Here is a 16,486-nt window from a genome sequence, read left to right on the forward strand (position 1 = left end):
CTAACATAATGCCTTTTTTTTTATACCTGAAGTCAGCTGTTGTGGTTTACCTATATACATGTACAGTACTCACGGATTGAAATAGGACATTCGGAGCGCTAGCCTTGCAGTGCCACGCAGGCATGTGGTAAACCACAGGCCGGCTCATTGGCTACTGGAAGGAACAATTCTGCTTTGTAGATGTTCTCCCTCTCGCGCCATACCACAATGCACCACCTTGGTTCCATGAGCGTCTACGGGCGGCGCTCCATGAAACGACGGCCACGCGCTCCGAATGTCCTATTTCAATCCGTGAGTACTGTACATTCTCTAAACTGCGGTTACTTAATTCCACCATGCCGTTTGGAAAAATCTAACACTAGCTGACCAATCCGCCAGATGAAGGAAACAAATTTCAGCGCTATCTCGTTCAGCCATTGTTCTTCACAAAACACGCTAGTCCAATGGTCAACAATACTTTCAACAATTTCACACAGGTATTTCCAGCGAATTTGTTTGCCATTCTTGAAAAGCCTGCAGAATTTCATACGTGGCTCTTCTAACTTCAGCCCAAATTGCACTGTACCGAAAGAAGATCATGTTCACACTTGTGTGATTCACTTGGTGACAGATATATATTTATTGAAGGCAATAATAAAAAAAAAGGCTTGTTTCATGTCTGTGTACTCTTTGTTTATCTGAAGACGGGCAAGTTACAATGCATCATAAAGAAAATGTGGTCTTTTAAAGCAGTGAGAGAAGAAAAATGCATGAGAACATAAATATACAATAAAATTAGAAGACAGCAGTGTGCGACAAAGAAGAACACCATTTCTGCTACGGCATAACCACCATTGTAATGCATTGCCCTGACATGGTGAACTTTCAGTATGCTGGTACAATGCTGTAACAAAAAGCTATACACACAACTGATAAATAGATTTAGAAAACTATACACTCGTCACACAACACGCCAACCTACATCAACAATCCCGCTGCATAAAACTTCACTCTGCATAAAATACACTTTTTTTTCACAGGAGCATCCCACCCTTTGCAAGAACTTTGGCACGCCGCTTGCCCTTTGTCCATCCACACTATAGACCTGCACTGCCACTGAAAACTGTAACATGAAACCTCTCTTGACATAGCCTTATAGGCATATAAAATGGGCTAGCTTCACACGTGAAGCAAGCTCGAAGACTTGGCTCTAGGCCTCCATTTTTGGCTTAAAATTGCCAGGGATGTCATTTGGTCTGTGTTGACATGGCAGTACAACGTAATCCCTTATATTGGAATTGTGCTTAAAAAATGTCATGTTTTCTCTCGTACGCATACACAACCATTTAGTCAGTCAAAATATGCCTTGCAGTATAAGTAGAAAAATAAAGAGAAAAGGAATTATATGTGCTTTGGCAGTCTTTGTTGCACAATGTAAAGACAGTAAAAAAATAAAATGTTTGCAAGACAGAATGGCCACTGATAAAAAAAATGCGGTTAAGTTTCATACTACGTACGGTTGCAAATACAAAGGGAGGAAACCAATCTCAGCTTGAATTAACGTCCATTTGTAAGTAGTATTTTTTATTAGTTACACTTGTATGAATATTCAGTACTAGCAATGTCATAATAAACCGATAAGTTACAACACACTGCAATGTATGTACACTATATTTGGCAGTTCAAGAGCTGTAGAAAACTTGAAAAAAGCTGTACTTTCTGCATATTACGTGCGGCAGTTCAAAAGCTAGGTAACAACATTATCCAAGGTCAGTCAAAAGAGGATTGAAGTTGACTCTGCGTCGATTTCATACCGTGCACTCCAAATGCATAATAAAGAATTCACTCATTACATTTCCTTGACGAACACGAGATTCGGTGCACTTTCTTTACAGTATCGAAGGCATGAACAACATGCGCACCAGATGCACAGTTGGGAAGGATCCCCTCATTTCATTTAACCAACTAACACCAGATGCAGCATGCTCTCTTTACAGTACAGAAAGCATGACCAAAAAGGGTAGCATCACTCCAAATTCATTCAGCAACACCACCATCTAGCAATGTCAGTTATAAAACCACCATAATCGGAAACCAGTCAACAGATTAAAACAACACTTGTGTTAGCCCTGAAATGTATATAACTGCACAATGGTACTTGTATTAAAGGTGAAATGGTTGCCAGAAAAACTGCCTCAGGGCAAGGTGCTCGAATGCTTAGTTATATTACACAGCTGACGCCATCTTCTCAACGCTGCTTTTGATGAGGCATTATAGTAAAGACAGAAGTAAAAAACCGACAGCCAGTCATTCAACAAGGCGCGACAAATATGCGACAGCATTCAGTTCTAGTTTCTTGGTGTTGCTGTAGCTCACAGGGCTGTCGCTGCAAGGTCTTTGCCCTTGCCAGACAAGGTGGGAAAAAGAGGAGTTGACATTACACATGTCCGAACGCTTCGAAAGCAGGACCAGAACCAAGCTGGTGCGACGTGAGAACTATATGATGCACGTGGAAATCGTGCCATCGTGGCATGAGAACCAATCAAGGCACAGCATGCAAATATCGCTCATTCTTCCCATGCCAGCCAGTTTCACGCAGCGACATCTTGAACGCATGAGCCGGGGCTTTTTCGTGTCAAGTGCCGAGCGTGCCGCTAGAGCCGCCGGGGAGGTGAGATTACAGAAAACGCACCACAATGACTTTGGCGCAAGGAGGTCCCTAATGCTGTCACATTAAAAGAATAGAAATACAACCTCTCTGCTGTGTATGGCCATAAAGCACATACATACACAGCAAAGTTTGTCACAAGTAAGTAAGGCAGGTTAAGCGCTGACAGATTAAATAAATACAATGAAGGCTTGACTGTCAGAAATACAACGTCAACCTCTCAAGTCAGAGACATGTACAAGCATGCAAAAACACATGCACCTTCAGGGGCGACAGCAATACATCACATGGCATGTGTCTTGTTCTAAATTGAAATTTAAAAGAGAGGAAGAAAATGGAAAATAAAGAGCATGAAAAAACCCTGATGCCAACAGTTCTGCAGTGCTGCTGCTGGTTCCATTAACAACTAAATAAAAAATGAACCTCTTGCATCAATGCGCAAGTCAATGCTTTCATCATACAGCCAGCAACTCTGAAACAGCAGTGCACACAACCCTCGTCAATAAGGGCTGACGGACAAGATGCTGTTCACAAGATGGCAAGTCTTAATGGAGCAGCATTGAAAAAGCAGGCCCATAAAAGCATGCTGAAAAGAACACACATGGGGGGGGGGGGGGGGGGGGGTTCCTCATTGACCCATGACAGTCACACGTGACGAGAAAACAAAGTAGTAGGCAAAGAGAGAGACATTCAGCACCATGCTTAACCCCAGCAGTAACCAGCTGAGGTGCGGGAACGGCCGCTTGAGAAAGTGCTCACTGGAGGCTGGTGAAAAAAAAAAGAGAAAAAAAAAACAGGTGAAATTGATTACATCTAAACTCGTTGAAGGCAATGGCAGATTAAACAATTAATAAGTGCTTCAGAAAATATGGCCTCCCTCCAAAACACAGCAGTTGCAAGTTGGTGCTGCATCCTTGCTACAAAATGCAGTAGCTATTCTGGTTATTTGAATTTCTTTCTATTTTTCCCTTCAGCCCATTTACAATCTAAAAAAACTGTGCTACAAAATGCTCTATTACAGAAATGCCTGAAAAGATGTCAATACACTCTTAATCACTATGTGTTTATGTGTGCTAAAGGAAAGACAACAGCAGCAAGGTCTGTGAATTTCAATGCTGCACATGTGCTTATCCTTTTATTTTTAGTTTTTAAGCCTTTTTTTTTATCCCTTCCCTTACGGTGCAGTTCAGGTGTCCAACGATATATGAGACAGATACTGCAACATTTCCTTTCTCCAAAAACCAATTATTATTATTAAGCCTTCCCTGTCAATATCAGATCATTACACAGGGCACTCAAATCTGTTTGTTCTCCTTCAGCTGACATTTCCTGCTGTGAATGAATGCCCTATACACAAGCCTAGAGTATGCAGTCATGATAAGTATGTTCTTTGAAAACTTTGTATTTCTCACTAAAACACTACAATCTTTCCATACTTAAATACACGGAACTGTAGCGAGTGCTATTTTTTCCGCCAATTTTGCCATGCCTCTGCCACTGCTCTCGTGCACTCAAGCGAGCACTATGGCAACAAGTGAGCAAGCAAGCAAATGCATAAATTTTCCTCTTCGCATTGCAAACTAGGATTCCCACGTGATCTCCACAGTCTCAGTGACTGGTGGCCCTCCATGTGTCCTCCTGATCAGCCCCACGCAACTAGATTTCTTCTTAGCATTTTAGATGCACCTAATGTGTAAGACTTCCTCACAAAAAATTGATAACGATTACAGTACTCCAGTAATGAGAAATTTGAACGTGGCTTGACTTTGACATAAACTGAGGTAGAAAACTTGGATGACGCTCAGGCTACCCTTAAGAGTACAATGTGAAGCACTGCCACTTTGTTGCACAAGGCCTCTAAACTATCACACTGAACGAACGATCTTCAGTCGTGCAGAGCGGTGCGGTGCAAATCTTGCCCGGTTGCAGTGTCCTCTCCCGTATTTGCTGCTCCGTGCAAGAACATGTTACAACATGCTTGTTTCATTGCTTCTAGGAGGAACGCTGAAGCCACAAAGGACCTGTCTTATGTTTGGAGTGGGCCACCCACATATTCTGTTCACTTTCATTAATTTGAACTGTGTCAGCATCCCCATGAAATTCGAATTAACGAGCTTTTACTGTACCACAAAATCGCAACTTGAGACAGCCATGAATCGACAGTTGAACAATCAACCAGCACATACAGACATGTGCATCTATGGGGGCCGTTTGCGAAGTCCACGCTGCTTATCATGGAAATGGACATGTGCTACTCTGAATGCGCAAGCCACGAGGCGCATAGCCCGTGCATTCAGATTAGCACGTGTCCATTCCCATGTTGACACAGTTGAATAAAAAACTTCTGAAAACTAAGTGCGCAGCACCTTCAAAAACTAAATTACATGTCCTCATAAAATCACTGTTGTCTTGATAAGTGTGTCTGGAAATATATTTTTGCTCATTACCAAGAAGAATAATTATTTTAGTCGCTACCCTTGAGCACAGCTGCTACATAACTGCAGTAGCATCCAAGTTGCTTTGAGGCTACAAGGAACTATTCCAGAACCGCTGCATGCACCTCTGTGACTTCTGATAGCTGTAGCCACATTTGCAGTGTCAGAGGCCCCATTGATTGAAGGAAATAGAGTCGCCAAATCGAGAGCAACAAGGTAGCAACACATGTGTGTACCTTACCGGCTGGTCTATCAACGCTTTGCAGCGCCCCAGTCTCTCTCATTGCGTACCCTGAGGGCTCCTGAACTGAGCAGCGATCAGTGTCACGGTCACTCTTGCAGTTCTTAAAGGACACTGGCCTTACGGAACAGTGGTAGAGATGCAATCACTTTAATCAATGTCTCAGGCGGAACCATTGCACACAGGCCACTAGACGGCTAATTCTGCCTGTACATTTACTCCACCACCACCACAATCGCTCCCAGTGCTTGAGCCAATTGACGAGCACATCCAGGGATGCTTAGAGTATGGGCACTGCGTAGCAACCCATCCCATCTGCACCTGCTCCCATCCAAACCTCAGTCACATGACATCAGGTGGCACATTCTCGAGAATGCCCACTTCTCAAACCATATTCATGGCCCTTATGATGCATCATCACTCTGATACCGTACTCACTGCCCAGCCGCTGCATGTGGGATTTTGCACTGATGACATACTACAACAACGATGCTGACACCTTTTGCCCCATATACAGCTGTCGCTGTAAAACAGCAAGAACAGAGATGGAAGAAACGAAAGCAAGATGCTTCCTTTGGGATCGCCTACCTGCTGCTGGCCTGCTGGCCACGGATATCCCCGTTGCCAGTGACGTTTGGCTGACGGAAGACTTTGCGTAGCCGCCACTCTGAGTGTTGTGAACAGGACTAGACATGGCTCCTCTGCTGGTGCACTGCCTGAGTGTTGATGTCCCGTTCATCCTGGGTGCGCTCGCTGAGGATCGCTGCCCATTAAACAGCCTGTGACCACTCAATGGACTAGCTGCAGAAGCTGGTGTCCGCATATCGGAAATGAATCGGCCATCAGGTGACGAGGAGAAGAAGGCATCCCTCTCCTTAAAGAACACCCAGTCTTTTTGCTGCGTCTGGCCAGCTGTATTCAAGAAAAAAAGCAAACAAACAACAGCAATGAGGCTTTCGGTAATGCATACATTAGCTGTATGACCTGCAGGTTTACGAAAAAAAGTTTATATTCATCCAGTATGCCAACCACTTTATCAAACATTCAGAGGCATGAGAGGACATATATGAAAATGAAAATTTTCATTTTCAATTTCATGTATGTCCTCTCATGCCTCTGGATATTTGATAAAGTGGTTGGCATACTGGATGAATATAATTTTTTTCTTATGCATGTCCCATGTGCTGAAATAAACACCAGCTGATTGGGTAGTGAGGCAAAGCAGAAATAAGTTTCGGAAATAAGTTTTTTTTTCCCTCTGAACCTGCATCCTGTAAATTTCTGTCTGTATCTGTAGAGCAGCCTTTTCTTTAGATTCTAAAAAAGATTAGAATTGCTTCCTGAGCCTTTCTTGGCCAGACTGAAAGTTGAAAATAGCATAACTGTGTGCTAAATGCGCACAATGCTTGGAAAACCCAGTCTCTCGTGCAAACGACAAGTCAACAGATGAGGTTGTTATGCTTACACTTAGCACTCCTAGACTTGCATGCAATGGATCAGGAGCAACATATTTGCAAACTTGAAGAAGCCGACCACCCTACTGCAAGCATTTAATTGCTCCATGGCACTCATTTTCAGCCCAGCGTAAATTCAGACAAGAGCCAGGGTTCCGCATTTTCCACACATCATTCGTGGCCCCAACGGTTGGACATGTTCACGTGGCTCCAAAGCATCCATGCATGCTGAGGAGCTGACACATCCGCATCGTTCTGCATATGAGTGCTGCCAAAAGTCCATTGCTTTGCTTGCTGTCCTCACGCTTTGCATGCTTTCTCTTTTGGCCAAGTGCATATTTTAATTGAAAAGCTATTTTTGTGCCTAGAACGCACAATTTTATGTAACAAGTTTTGCCTTATCGTTGAAAAGAAAGAATTAGAGAATTGTGGCATTCACAACAGATGGCGCCACACATCTGAGCGATTAGCACTTTATTGATAACTTGAGATAAGTATTGGTATTGCTACAGCACTTTTTCACAAAACAGACAGAGTTCGACAGCCAAAAATAAGCCAAACGAGTAATCATTGGCTCTAACCGCTGTGCCAAGAGTGGTGGCTTTCCCTCGCAAGTTGGATACTTTGCAGAGCAAGATGGCGGTGTATATATACACACAGTCATTCTAGTTTCCTGCAGTGCTCAACACAATACTCACCATTGGAGCTGTTGGAGCTATGCTTGGCAGAGCCAGCATCTGAAGGCGGTGGAGTAAGCAGTCCAAATCGCTGCCTGACACCCCAAAGGATTTGTGTGTTCGATGGAGTGCGTGTACCACCCAGGGCCCACATGCCACCTGCCATCCACGATGAGCCCTGCTGCAGGCGCAGTCTCGCAGGCCACAGCAGTGACGATGGCTTTCCACCCGGCATGCCACAGGCATTGGTGCCACTGAGTATCCCACCTCCTTCAGATGCCCCTTGCAGGCTTGTTGGCTTGGACCATGTGCCTGTATAGGTAACAAGAAAGAAGAAAAACAGAGACATGGGCTTACTTGGGGTTTTTACATATCTACTCATTAGCACACAGTCGTATGGAAACGCATACATAAGTTCACCTTTATTCGCCGAGCAGCAGCACGGTTTTGTGGCCTATGGGTTGCGTGCTCACCTTGCAATCTGAAGGTCCTTAGTTCAATTTCCTGCACCTTCACAAGAAATTTAATTTTTCTTTGCTGATGACGTCACCGGGTTTCCGGATGCCACTTTGTCTTATGGACTGCTGTTGACACCATGCGAGACCGTGGTGACGTCACTGGGTTTTGCTGCCGATGAGCCATATAATGCTTTCGCAATAAAATGCCCGCAAAATGGGATGCCAAAGGAAGGAGACACGTCCTAAAATTGCTAAGAGGGGAGGTCTGGAGGTAGTGGGACACGATGAATAATATTTTAGAACAGTCAGTGCCATGTGTCTGTATGTGCTGTGCAAATTGCCACCCTTCGCACTGTTACGGTCAAAATGTCCTAAAAAAGCTTATTTAGAGGAAACACATGGAAACACACTATTTGAAGCCACTAAAAAATGCATTGCAATCAGGCTATTGCATGTCCAACTCCTTTGCCTCTGAGTACGGCAATGATTCTTGCGCTCTTTTTATAGTTTCTTTTTTTCACGGTACGATCATCTAATTTCTACCTTTGCTGTAATTCAGCCTAGCAAGCAACTGGTGGTGCACTGCACAAGAATGAGTAGCTGGGCAAGATCGTAATGATTCATCATAAAAAGAAAAAGCAGACACAAATGGGACAGAAGCAGACACACAAAGGCAGTGCTGACACTTCAGTGGTGCATATGTCTGCCTTTGCTTCTGTACGATTTGTGCATACTGTTTTTCCTTTGACCGGTAGGACTGATTAAGCAGGAGATTTACATACCGTACTTACTTATGTAATGACCACCCCCCCCCCCCTAATTTTGTCGGTGATAATTTACTTTTCTTTTTTTAAAGCGTTAGCTTTCCTAGCGCGTTCCTCAGTTTTGCACCAGACATCTGCAGCGCAGACCTTGGCAGCGCACCAAGATTGTGCGCAGCACCAATAACGTTATGGTGTATTTATCTTTTGACAGGTGCTCCTGTGGAGGTGGGCACTCCGCACACTTGGCAGAGTACCAAGACGTTGTGCGCCCTTGACAGGGGCACCAGCGGCGGTGGATTGCTCGACGCACTGCTGCACGGTCAGCTGTGCCAGTGTATGCTTAGAAAGCCAGCGAGCACTCGAGCATTGGAGAGCAGTGCAGCAGTTTAGACCAGAACGCTATAAAACATCCTCTGCACTGAAATGCTATGAAGGAAGCAGCACCTTGAGGCTCCCCAGGTGATTTGGAGAGCTCAAAATTGGAAGCGAAAATGCCTAACCTATTACCACAACACTTAAACATTTGCTTTACACACTCGCAACCGCCCCGCATGCTTCTTTAACCTTGCATAAAAAATGCGCACCTGACATTCAGAGCCAGTGTTCAGCATGTTTGCTTTATCTCACCAAGAATGGTTAACGCTGCTGACTATAAAAAAATAGCCCGATCGCGCCGTGATACAGCAAACACCTTTCGAAGCAAACGATGCTAAACACCAGGTGACATGAATGCAGCTGACTATGTGTTGTTGTTGATCACAAATGGACGGACGGACGGGCGGAGGTGCGTGAGGCAGAGGTAGAATACAAGATTTCGACTCTCAGAAAAAAAGAAAAAAAAACCCGTCGAAACCTTTTTCCCTCATGTAATGAACCCTTCCCCAAATTGATGTCAACTTTTCTAAAAAAAATGTGGGTTCACTGCACGAGTGAATACGGTAAGTGCTGTCAAAAGAGGTACCGTTCTCGACAACTCTATTATGTTGATGTACAGTTGCTCAGCATGCACCCTGATTTCAGTACATGTGTGTCTCATTACCAGCAGTATATCACTCGCAACATAACAGCTTAACCTTTTGTGACATGTGCTGCGGTTAAATGACACTGTAAATCTAAACCAGGTTACCACAAGAATCAAAGCTACCCTTCTCTATAATGTTCACAAAATATCACATCTTTGCCACAACAGGCTGCCCGCAGATGCAATCATGGTGCTTTGAATTACACGTTGTAGCACAGTACTCACACAGCTGTAAAATCGGGGTTGTGTTTCAATTTGCGATTACGATCGGCCGATGCCTGATGAACCCACAATTGCTCGTTCAACAGTAATGTGCCGAACTGGTTGAACTAATATGCAAAATATTTCATGACGCACCGCTTAGGAAAGCTGGCTGGCAACAGTTAATAAGGAGAAAGGATACTAAGGTACTAAGCGCGAAAGGAATATGCAAATTAAATTAACAGCACCGTTAGCTGTGTAGTTTTTTCTTCTTAGGACAGCACCACAAATTGTAAGGCAGCAACCGAGGATTGATGGAAGTAGTTTTCTGCATTGCAGAAGCTTGTGTGGCTTTCAAGATAAGAATGACAGTTTCTTCTTTATTATTTACATGCCTGATGAAGACACATTCATACGTGGTGGTCAGCAAGGTTCCCAATGCGAGCAAAAAGAAAAAAAAGCATGAGAGGTGAGGATCTGGGATGGAGACAAAAGCAATGTTGTCAAAGTGCACATCCATGCACTATTTGTTCTATTTGTTCAAGCATGATGTGCAATGCTATAGACTTCTCACAATGTCATTCCAGCCGCCCCGCTATCAATACATTCTCTAAAAGTGCCCCAACTCACTTGTAGTCCAGGACCGTTCGCTCTCGGGCGATATGTGCACGTCACTAATTTTGTCAGACAGGTCTGCCAGAGGTGTTGAGCTAAGGGAGGACTTCGTCCGCCGGCTGAATGTGCTTCGCTTGTCACCAAAGTCACTCTGGCCAATGTACTGAGAGCCCTCCTCCCAGTTGGCCAGGTATTCGGCTGAACTGAGGCTCGCACCACTAGATGCACAGGGGCTCGACGACAGGCTGCTTCCACTCGGACCAACCAGCTTCCTGAGGAAAACCAATACAAGTGCCATCCAGTTGAAATTCGTGGGCATGTCACAATGACCGTTTCTGCAAGGGTTATACTCGGGGGGTGTGTGAATATTTTGAAAAATATGTTTGTATTTGGTTCATATTCAATTAAAGTAATTGATAATCAAGAATTACCGAATATCCACCAGCGGTCGAATACGGTGCAGGCTATCATAAATCTTATAAAGGAGAAATACAACATCTGAGCAAATTATCCAAAGAACGAGTTCAAAGTGTTTGGCAAACAGCACAAATGCGTCCTATTCACTTTCTTCTTGTGTAGACATTTGAGCGCTGCTAGGCTTGGACCTCATATGAAATCCTCCAAGTCTGGCTTCCTACATATCACATGATGACAAGATGGACAACCACCTGCTCCGAACAAACTGCAATGCGAGAATGCACAGTTTCTTGTTTGACCCTTTCACAATGCATTACATAACTCCCGCGGCCATGCCATTCATGTGCCATTCATGCTGTCACTTTCACTACTCTTCTGGCGTGAGCTCTGCCATCTCATTTTGGTGAACTTTGACATGCAAGAAAGCCCGCTTGCGAAATTTTGCATGGGGGCTCCTGAAGTAGGGCCGAAGTCCCCTCGAATGTAATTCGACCCCTCGCATCACATGTCAGGGAGAAAAAAAAAGAGAGAAAAACGTGCCCGAGGGTAAATTCCATAGCGGAAATGTATTATACCCCTGTCACACGGGCACTTTCGATCCTCACTGAGTTAATGCTCATCAAATTCAATGCAGATCAGGGGTTGTCACACGAGAACATTCAAGCACAAACGAGCACAATCCTGGTTGGTTTAATCAAGATTCCCCAAGCATATTTGAGGTTTCAAGCACAACTGAAAGTGGGCGTTGACACTCTCACACTCACTGAGCTATAGAAATAAAAGTGAGTTAATAAATGAAAAGCACAGATGTTAATGTATAAATTGATTAAAACGCATGACAGACCGTTTTTAGTGCACCATGTCTGCTGTACAAATGCACATCTGGGAGACAGGCATTGAAATGAAAATTTTTATTATAAAATATATTGTGATGAAATTGGGCGTGCATATGTGTTTCTGCTTCCTGTTTTCAAAAATATAATTAGTTTCAGTATATCTTGATTAGTTCCTATGTTATGGAACTAATTGAGATATACTGAAACTGCATATAGTACTGCATATATTGAAAGTGAGATATACTGAAACCGCACCGCGAGCAGTGCGGTACGTACTGCACTATTAGCAATCGCCATCTCGGCGATGCGAGGACCACGCACCGCCGCTCACTGCTCGCAGTGCGTACCACATGATTAGATCACCATTTCGCCGATGTGAGTGCAGCGCTTAGTGCTCGAGGGTGCGGTCGCGGCTAGCGCGTTGGTATCATCAGATGTGGTGCGGGAGAGAGTTCGGAACATCCGGAATTCCGCATGTTGTGCACAATGCACTTCGGCAGGGGAATTTTACGAATTCGTATCATCGCGAAATTTGTATCAGCCGGGTTTGCATAACCAAGATTCTACTGTAGTTAGGTGACATCATGGTTCGCAAGATTTGTAATTTCTGACTAAGCCAAAAAAAAAAGAAGCATAGCTCCACAGTTTAGTTCTTTCTGAATTAAACGTTAAAGATTAATTGAAATTGCACCATAAAAACATAATAAAAATGCTGAAAAACACAAAGCTGAGAAAATCACATTTGAAGTGTGCATGCCAGCCATTCAGAGGTCGTAGCAGAGGTCTGAAAAACAGCGGAATGCGGACGTTTCAAAAATATTTCACAGCAGTGAGTAATACCAGGACTTGGGGGAAGGGGCCCAATTTTGAAACAAAACCAAGGTGATGGCCATCGGGGACGTGGTTGCGGGAAGCGAGGGACGCAAAATTATGCTGCATTTCGCTCCGAAATTGCCGTTTCCACTCTTCGTAGGGGTGAAGTATGTAATTTTTTTAGTAATTTGAGGTCGAATTAGGCATTGAACCTTTTAGGCAGGTACTTTATACACCTGTCACAGGGCCAGTTTCAATGGCCACTGAGTCGAGGTGCTTCGAAATCCTCAATCGCCATCGAACTCGAAGGAGTTGTGTCGCTGCTACACGGCAAATCTCAATGGCCATTGAAATGGTTCTCGTGTCTTACGCCAAGCTTCTGTGGCGCCACAATCGCTACTTTAGATTTTGCACAAATAACAAAAATATTTGATAAATGTAAACTAAATGCTGAAATACACGCATACACACATGTCGTTCAAAACCCTTTTAGTTGCACGTACGCGACAGACGCCGCACTTTGCTCCTAGCGCCATCAACTGACAGATGCAGACACTGCTGTAGCCACTCTAATACAAGACGAGTCAAAACCAAGCCAGTCCAACTGCGTCTGAGAGCTGCTTCGTCAGTCTTAACACCTGGGAAATCGCCTTGATATCTGAAAAACAAAAGCTACCGTAAAAACCGGACTATAGGTCGGACCGGAATATAGGTCGATCCCCTAACTAACCTATTCTAAAAATGAAAAAGATCTTTTTCAATGGGAAAAGTACCGAAAGACATCCTTACTTTGAAACAAATGCGACTCGAGAGGTTGCACAATGGTGACAGTATTTAATTTCATTTAAATGCTGCTTGTATGTACACCCGGCAAATTTTTTAACAATATCGCGCACCAATCGGCCCGCATGTTTGTTTCTGGCACAGGCAAGTACGGCGCTGTAGAGCAAAGCCCTCCTCTTCATGAATCGCCGCAACCAGAATGGCGAGCCTTTGAATTGCGCCCTCGTGAGTCTAGAGGCACGCGCGATCTCTGCCGCTTTCACGCCGATGCATTCGGCAGTCACAGGCAGCGATCTTGCTCGCAGCGCAACGTTTCCTTCCTATTCTCGATACACTACGGTCTGCCCACGAAATGATGTTTTTTTCTGGTTGCTGCAAGTTGTAATACGCAGCTTCTGCCTCCGCCAGTACTGAATGCTCTTTTCGGATACTCCAAATTCGCGCTGTGCCGCCAGGTTCCCGTGAGCTTACTCGTACTCAATCGTGTTTTTCTTGAAGGCGACGGTAAATTGCCGTTACCTTCCACTTTGCATCTACTGAAACGCAAAATGGCGGCACTGCTGCTGATGGCGATGGTGATGGAGGCTGCTGACTTCAGCCACCCATTGTTGCAAGACTTCCGTATTTTTTCCGCCAATGACCGGTATATAAGACGGGGGTCAACTTTTCACCATGGTTTTCTGAAAAAAAGTTCGACCTATGTTCCGGTTTTTACGGTATTTGTCTTTTGAAACTTTATGCGAGAGTAAGAATGGGCAAATCGAAGGCGAATACAACAGTTTAGAACACGATATTGCTTTGAGAGATTAGCGACAAAGCTGTTACCGCTGTGAAGCGGGTGGGCAGGGCGTCGCCATGTTGTCAACGTTAAGTACGCAAGCAATGCGAAGACGCAATGCAAAATTAATACACTTCATGCACTTAAAACCAGTCTGATACAATTTTAAAAGTATTGTACAGACTGCTGGCATTAGAGTTTAGGCAAATAATGTTTGTTCACGCTTTTGTACCGTGAATGTATCGTGTACGAAAGCGCGCTTGGCGCCGCTCGGCGGCCCTCGAAATCTCAATAGAGTTCCGCGCTGCTCCGTTGACCCGATAGACTATTGTGTCGATGGCCTTTGAAACTGCCATGTAGTAGCACTTGTTCGCCTTTGAGTCGACAGACTATCGGTTCGAGGGCCTTCGAAATGCCCGTGTGACAGGGGTATTAGAGTGTATAGATCTCGAATATGCTATTTTTGCAAAATCAAAATTTTCGCATTTTTTTTATCATGTCAAGACCTGCATCTCCCCTTAATCTTAACACCATGCTTTATCGTTGCTGCCGGTTGACGCTGCGATTACTTCTGCTGCGTCTTCTCGCACAGCTAACAAAAGTACATTGGAGAAGAAAAGAAAGTTTGATGAATCGCAACTGTCATATCGAGACCACTGGCCTTGACTGCACAGAACTGGCACACATCAGCATGTTACGGATGTCGACAGAACATCTGGCATCACCTTACACATGAGCGCAACTTCTCAATGAGCATTGAAAACAGCCGTGTGGCGCTGGATGCTTCAATCGCGCTCAAAAACCTTGATGCAGATTGAGTTCAATTAGGATAGAAGGTGTCCGTGTGACAAAGTTATTAAGCCACTGGCCTACTTGTCCACACTTATGCTACATAATCAATGGTCCGACGAAAATTCGTCTGATCAGGCATTGGATTAAAGAAAAAGGAGTGCGGTCACTGACACCCTTCGACGTTCCCGAACTTTGCGAGCTGCTGAGATTTTGCCTTGGCGACACTTATTTTTCCTACGGCGGCAGTTTCTATCAGCAGACACAAGGCACGGCAATGAGGGCGTCAATATCAGTTGCTACAGCCAATTTAGTAATGGAAGCCCTAGAAGAAAAGGTACCAGCCACCTTCAATCCTGCACCAAAAGTCTTCTACCGCTACGTAGACAACTGCTTCTGCATTTTGAAGAAACAAGACGTCTCACGCTTCCTGGACAGCCTAAATGCCCAGAATACAGATATACAGTTCACCCTTGAACTTGAGAAAGATGGCTCTTTGCCATTCTTGGATATACTGGTTCGCAGGGATGAGGGCGCCCTCACCTTCTCAGTCTATAGGAAGCCTACGCATATAGGTCGCTACCTCAATTTTATGTCTTGTCATCCGGCTGGACACAAGACGTCGGTGGTATCGTCCTTAATAATGCGTGCCGTACGCATCTGCTCAGATGAAAATTTGATAAAAAACGAGCTGAGGACGATTCACCGAGAGCTGACGAATAACGGCTACCCTAGTTGCTTTGCCTGCAACATTCAGAAGTGGATATTAAAGCCGGAAACACAGAGCATCAAGACATTCCAGGCACGTGCTGCCATTCCTTACGTGTAGGGAATCAGTGAGGCACTATCGAGTGTCTTTTCAAAATATGACATGCGCATAGCCCACATTCCGACCAGCAAGCTCCGTAACCAGCTCGTGAACGTAAAAGACAAACTGCCGATTGAAGCATTTCGAGGTGTCATCTACCAGATTGCCCCGAGGTTTACATTGGCAAAACAGGAAAATTCCCCAGAAGGCTTAACGAACACAAACTTGACGTAAGAAATAGTAATCACACGACGAACGGCATTGCCCAGCATGTGCAAGAGCATGCTCATATGATTGACTGCGACCACACCACTGTCATCGTGAGGGAAAGGCACGTGTCATCTCGGCGGCTGATAGAATCTCTAATCATCCAATCGACACCAGCTACCGTGAACCGGGTGCAAAAAACCATGCCACCCCTCTACGCATGCTCTTTACGCCACGTGCTGCGTATATAAGTAGGAACGATTTCTTGTTCCGCTCAGTGATCACGGAACCCGTACAAGGTTCCAAGACGTCTTGAACTTCATGACTTGGTCAGTGACCGCATTCCTTTTTCTTTAACCTGTGCTACAGTGTTGCTGTTGTCATCGCTGCTGAGGTCGTACAGCATGTCCTCGTCGAGCAAGATCCAACAATTCACAAACAATCGCATTTCGACATCGCGTGGAACAGCTGAAACTTTTGCCTCGCTGCAGCCCGAGACTCCGAACTTGCAGCCTGGCGCACAGCTATTCGTTTCTTTGCTG

The 16,486-nt window shown here is 44.6% G+C and overlaps 1 protein-coding gene across 1 annotated transcript in view; it reads right to left on the reverse strand.

The window, feature by feature from the left end:
* Positions 1-589: 589 nt before the first annotated feature.
* Positions 590-16,486, reverse strand: part of LOC144120829 (uncharacterized) — a 28,675-nt gene continuing 12,778 nt past the window's right edge. Inside the window, exons 7-10 of the mRNA XM_077653582.1 lie at positions 10,529-10,785; positions 7,476-7,766; positions 5,912-6,235; positions 590-3,412 (exon numbers count right to left, since the gene is read on the reverse strand). Coding sequence (XP_077509708.1) covers positions 3,276-3,412; positions 5,912-6,235; positions 7,476-7,766; positions 10,529-10,785 — 1,009 coding nt within the window. The 3' untranslated portion in view covers positions 590-3,275. The remainder of the gene's footprint in view (positions 3,413-5,911; positions 6,236-7,475; positions 7,767-10,528; positions 10,786-16,486) is intronic.

Source organism: Amblyomma americanum, chromosome 2 (genome assembly GCF_052857255.1).
Source record: "Amblyomma americanum isolate KBUSLIRL-KWMA chromosome 2, ASM5285725v1, whole genome shotgun sequence".
Taxonomy (NCBI): Eukaryota; Metazoa; Arthropoda; class Arachnida; order Ixodida; family Ixodidae; genus Amblyomma; species Amblyomma americanum.